General features: G+C 43.0%; 1 protein-coding gene across 1 annotated transcript in view; it reads right to left on the bottom strand.

The window, feature by feature from the left end:
- The window catches only part of MARCO (macrophage receptor with collagenous structure), a 33,946-nt gene extending 29,596 nt beyond the window's left edge, over positions 1-4,350 (bottom strand). Inside the window, exon 1 of the mRNA XM_010860780.1 lies at positions 4,107-4,350. Coding sequence (XP_010859082.1) covers positions 4,107-4,215 — 109 coding nt within the window. The 5' untranslated portion in view covers positions 4,216-4,350. The remainder of the gene's footprint in view (positions 1-4,106) is intronic.
- Positions 4,351-6,020: the final 1,670 nt, after the last annotated feature.

Below are 6,020 nucleotides of genomic sequence, written 5' to 3'. Positions count from 1 at the left end.
GAAATGACCACTGGAAAAACCATAGCCTTGACTAGACGGACCTTTGTTGGCAAAGTAATATCTCTGCTTTTCAATATACTATTTAGGTTGGTCATAACTTTCCTTCCAAGGAGTAAGCGTCTTTTAGTTTCATGTTAGCAGAATATTTAAAATTAACTTCAGAGCAGGAAGAAGGGACAGCTAGGTACAGTGCTGGGGCCAATGCTCTATTTAATTAAAACAAACAATGCGTCCCCCCCCCCATAACTGCTCTATTTGTATTTTTTCTGGTCTTCTCTGTCAAGAAGGATGTTCTTCAGATGGAAATTTGTGGGAATAAATATCATGATGAAAGATACAAGACGTAAAATAATTGAGGGCTTTGCATGAGAGGGCTAGATTACATTCCACAGAAACCAGCAAGAGCATGCTGATCTGGTAACAGAAATTCAGATATCAGACCCATCCTGTAAGGAGAATGACAGTAAGATGTGAGCCAGAGAAATGCTCATATTTTCAAGAAAGTGAAAGAAGTACATTCCAGAAAGATATGGACCACAGAGGCTAGTGTGTATTCTGTAATTTGGGCTCAAATGCTCCATTGTTGAAGGGAAGAGGAACTGATATTTGTTCATAAAGGAAGACCTGGAGTTTCATTGTCTTAAGGGCAGCCAGAGTCTGCAGTCTGCGGAGCCTCTTCAGATAACTTAAGCAATCTTCAGTTGACAGAGAGATAAGTAGACAGATAGATGATGGATAGATAGATAGATGGACAGACAGATAAATGAGGATAGACAGATAGATGAGGCTGGAGCCATTTAGTGCTGAAGCAAATAGTTTTTTTTTTAGTCTCAGTAAGCCCTGAGGGGGTACCGGTGTTACATAATCTCACAGTGAACATTATCCATAATGGTATTCATCTAGAAATTTCCATGCATTCCATGTTCTTTGTATGAGGAGATAGGAACTTGTGGATGCATTTAGGAAAATGTTCTCTCCAAACAGGGGTGATGGTGGTTAGATTTTTACATCATGGTATCTATAACCCCAGTCAGAAATCTAGGATTCACCTTTGACTTATGCATCATCCTCGCTTGCCGTGACTCCCCTACTCTAGTCTTACTGATCTGACTTCTGTTTTTCCAGAGCATCCTCTCTTTTCCTTCCACACACCCACTGTCTCTCATCATCTCTGGCTGCCAAGCTCCTCTCTGTCCCCAGGGTTGCTCTTTCCAACTCGTCCCCCATCTGTGAGGATAAGTAACTGAAGTGCAAATCACTGCCTCTCAGCCAACTTCAGTCTCTACAAAGCTCCCCATTGCCCTTGCCACCTACAAATTGGCATCTGCCATCTACCTCTACAAGGATTAAATAATGAGCCTCTGAAGCTGTTTTCAACACCCTCTGAAAGGAGTTCAGTGTGGAGGTCAAGAATGAGGCATTCTTGTACTCTGGGAAAAATGGTAGAATAGGTCTTTAGATAGATACTTATAGGATTAGATTTTATGAGCCCAATTCTTTCCTCACATCTGAAAAAGCACTAAAATCATTAACAGTGACATCTGTTCTTTGTGATTGGGAGCAAGCCTCTGCCAAAATATGTACTTGACTGCAAGTACCCCCTTCACTAAAATCATATAAAGCTCTGACCTTCCCCTTTGCCTCTTTGGAGCATTTTCTCAGAGCTATTTGAAATGCTGTCTCCGGGGCTATTGACCTTATTTTGTCCCAAACAGCATTGAAATATATACATTTGTTGTTGTTGTGTTAGTAGCTCAGTTGTGTCTAACTCTTTGTGACCTCATAGACTATATAGCCCACTAGAATCCTCTGTCCATGGAATTCTCCAGGCAAGAATACTGGAGTGGGTAACCTTTCCCTTCTCCAGGGGATCTTCCTGACCCAGGGACTGAACCCCCCTAGTCTCCCACATTGCAGACAGATTATTTATTATTTGAGCCACCAGGGAAGCCCCAAATATACATTACCATGTGTAAAATAGATAGCTAGTGGAAAGTTGCTGTATAACACGGGAAACTCAACCTAGTGCTCTGTGACAACCTAGAGGGTTGGGATGAGGGTGGGAGAGAGGCTCTAAAGGGAGGGGATATACTTATGAACTAAGATGGCTCAGCAGGAAAGAACCCACCTGCAATGAAGGAGATGTGACGGGAGTTGTGGATTCAATTCGTGGTTGGGAAAATCCCTGGAGAAGGAACTGTCAACCCACTCCAGTATTCTTACATGGAAAATCCCACGGATGCTCATGGGGTTGCAAAAGAGTGGAACACAGCATAATGACTAAACAACAACAATGGCTGATTCACATTGTTGTACAGCAGAGACCAATACATTATAAAGCAATTATCCCCCAATTGAAAAAAAATTAACTCACCACTCTCACATTGTGCATTTTTTTTTCAGTAGACGCTTTCAGGACAAGGTCAGGTTTAATTGGTCCTAATCTCAGTCCCCACTGAGTTTCTCCACCCAATTTTGAACCAAACAATACGGAGCTGTTTGTTTTTTTCTGAATATTCCTTGTGAAAGTATCACAAGCATGTGGTGCCCTACCCCTGTCCCAGCTTCCATTTACTTTCTCTAATGGATCCTCTTTATCCATTAAACTTTAGAAGAGATCTCAGCTCTGCCCTCCAGGGCCCCGCACCAGATTAGATCTGTCCGTAAAGTCCTGTGCAAATCTCAGTGACAGTTGGTGACAAATTGTATAGCAATGAGTTATGGATAGGCTCACTCTGCCATCCTCCATCCATGTAGTCATGTACTATATCCTCCATCCTACATGAGGCCAGAGACTGGGTTGATTCTTGTCTATCATTTTGGAGCTGAGTACAGAGCTCAGCAGATAGTAGGTACTGAGTCTGTTTGATCACTTGACTTTGCTTGAACATTTTCAGTATCTTAAAAAGTTACATGTTCATAACGCTGCCTTCTCCAAAGTTCTGAATAGCCAATGATTATTAAAATCGTTTGTAATTCAGCCTTTATTGTTACCCCATTTGAGCACCTAAAGGCAGAGCACCAGACCCTTCATCTTTGTCACCCTATCTTTCCAGCCACTGACTTGCACAACAGTCCCTGGACAAGAGGGACAGTTAAGCCAGGGGACAGAACTGCAGTTGTTCCTACACATACAACTTCCAGAAAAGATGGAGAGTGGGAATGACTAATTGACTTGGAAGACAATTCCAAGAGGATATTCTGAAATAGGAAATCAGAGATCCCCTGTGGGAAGCACTCATTGGTGACTTTCAATGTTATGAGTTCTAGGAGATTTTTAAAAATATATCACCTGTGTAACATTGAGGGAGAAAATAAAACAACAGAGTTGACTGAATTGTAAACTCTGCGTTTAAGACAGACTAGTTATGCCACTATAACGTACTCTTTGTTGTTTAGTTGCTAAATCGTGTCTGACTCTTTTGTGACCCCATGTAGCCCACTAGGGCTGTAGCTCTAGGCTACATCATTTTGAGACTGTAGCCCACTAGGCTCCTCTGTCCATGGAATTTCCCAGGCAAGAATACTGAAGTGGGTTTCCATTTCCTTCTCCAGGGTATCTTCCTGACCCAGGGATCAAACCCGAGCCGCCTGCATTACAGGCAGATTCTTTACCACTGAGCCACTGAGGAAGCCCACAAGTAGAGAATGTGTTCCCTGAGCAACACATGAGTATTCACAGAAGCTATCTTAAAGAATTTTAACAGAATTGTATTAAATAAATATGACACTTAGCCTCAGTTTTGTAAAACTTTTTCATCCCTCTTGTTTTGCATTTTCCTTTTATTACAAACATCACAGACATAATCTGTGTGTCAATGAGACATTAGTAAAAAGGAGGGACATATAAAAAGCATTAGTATTAATGAAAGGGAAAAATATTTAAATACAATTTAAACAAGCTGTGAAACTAAAAAAAAAGAAAACCCAACTGTATGCTAAAGACACTATTACTAGCGTTATACAAATTTCCAGTGGAAGCATTCCAGAAATGCATCATTGAATCTCTAAGGTGCAAATCTAGACTTTCAATGGACTTGTCTATTCCTATGTTGCCAAGAGAAAGACATCACAGGCAATGTCATTATTGGGGAGTAGTACTTTACCATTAACTTCGAATGTCTCCATCCTAGACAACATGGTTTGGTCGAGAGCCGTTCCGTCTTCAGTGCTAGCCAAGAGCTCTTTCTCCTTGAGAATTTCCTCATTTTCCATTGCTAAGGTTTATAGATGGCCAAAGTTCTGGAGCCAGCAGAAATGCTCTCCCCAAGAGGAACCACTTGGGGAGAGATTGTTCCCTTTTGACTACTGCTTCTACTTGTAGAGCACACAGGACTTCCTTTGACTCTGATTTCTGAATTTGCAAAATGTTTCCTGACATGGTCAGGATTAGGCATTTCTCAAAAATGGGCTATTCACACATGGAGTTCCTGCTTAGTGCAACTGCTTGTTAACGGGTATGGGGAGTTGGGGCACAAATCACAGGTCCCTGAAATCACTTGTTCTCAGTCCCTCAAAAGCAAAACCAATGACCCCCATCTCCTCTGCCTGTCCAGACCCTGCCTTCATCCCAGACCCAGCTTATTGTCATGGGACCTCTCCAACCCACAGTGAAACCTGACTCCTCTGACCTATTTCAATCCTTTGAGCTCATCCTTGCTACACAAAGTGTGGGCCATGGACCAGTATCGTTGGCATCACTTGGGAACTGTTATAAAGGCAGAGTCTCAGGTCCCACCCCATAGAGACTGAATCCAAATCTAAAGTTTAACAAGGTCCCCAGGTAATGTATGTACACATTCAAGTTGAAGAAACACTGCTCTACCCCATATGTTTTAGCATTTAATTATGTTTCCTCTCATTGCTTTTCCATGTTCTCTCTGTGTGTGAAAACGTGTGCTTTGTCTGGTCCCAATAAGATCTGAGCCCCTTAAGAGAAACCCCTTTGCTCTGTTCCCTACACCAGGTACTCTCTACCAGGGAGGTTATATAGCACAGTAGTTAACACATGGACCCTGAAAGCTTAAATGCTTGAGTTCCAATTTCACTTCCTGCAAGTGGTTGTGTGACCATGGGAAAGTCATGCCAGCTTTGAAGATCTCACTTTTCTTGTTCGTAAAATAAGGAAGGTGGTAATAATTTGTGTGTGCATTAAATGACTTAAATGGTGTAAGGTGGCCAGGGTAGCATCTGATGGGCAATGAACACTAACATTGTGCTGCTGCTATTATCACTAGAGACATTGTGAACCCACTGGGTTCAGGGAGATGAAGGTAATAATAGCCTTTGCCTTAAGGGATATCAGTCCAGTATGCAGAATGGTTTTGGATACAACTGAATTCTAGAAAATTGATGTTGGTGATTGGAGCCCCTAGGAGGACAGGTGTGACCTGGAGGCAGAGAAGGCAGGCCTGGGAATGCCACAAAGAGCTTGTCCATTGGATCTGGGTTTGAAGGGGTGACTGGGGGTTAACTATAGAGGAGAATAAGGTGATGGCCTTGCAGGTGGGAAAAAATGGCAAGCATAGTATCACAGCAGCAGGACACTTGGAGGCAGAGGAATCATGGACCACTGGAATACTGGGGGCATGAGCTGTGATGTGGCAGGAGATAAAGCTCAACTAGACTAAGTCTCGTTCTTCAGCCAGTGGCATAGCAAAAAGCAAACTCAGGAAAAGGAGTTACTGACAGTGCCCTTCAAGGTAGAGGTCCCCACTTGCTCACAATTTCAACATTCAAGAGGTCACTGGTTTGGGCTGAGACTTAGAAGCAGAATCCAGGACAGGAAAGGTTAAAAGAGAGAATTGGCAGTGAGGAAATGAAGGCAGCTGGCAGCTCCAGTCACAAGTTTGGTAGTGGACTGTTCAAGAGGCCAGGGGCTATAAGGGCTTCCTCCATGGGCAGGAAATCTCCTGGCGAAAGGAACCCATTACTTGGGCCGCAGTGCCTCCCCTCTCTGCCTGGTTATCTCAGCTCTGGCCAAGGGCAGTCCTCACTCGTAGGGGTGCAGAATGGACTCT

The sequence above is a fragment of the Bison bison genome, unplaced genomic scaffold, assembly GCF_000754665.1.
Source record: "Bison bison bison isolate TAMUID 2011002044 unplaced genomic scaffold, Bison_UMD1.0 scf7180017864471, whole genome shotgun sequence".
NCBI classification, from domain to species: Eukaryota; Metazoa; Chordata; class Mammalia; order Artiodactyla; family Bovidae; genus Bison; species Bison bison.
Note: the sequence above shows the minus strand (reverse complement) of the source record. Positions and strands in the feature narration are given on the sequence as shown.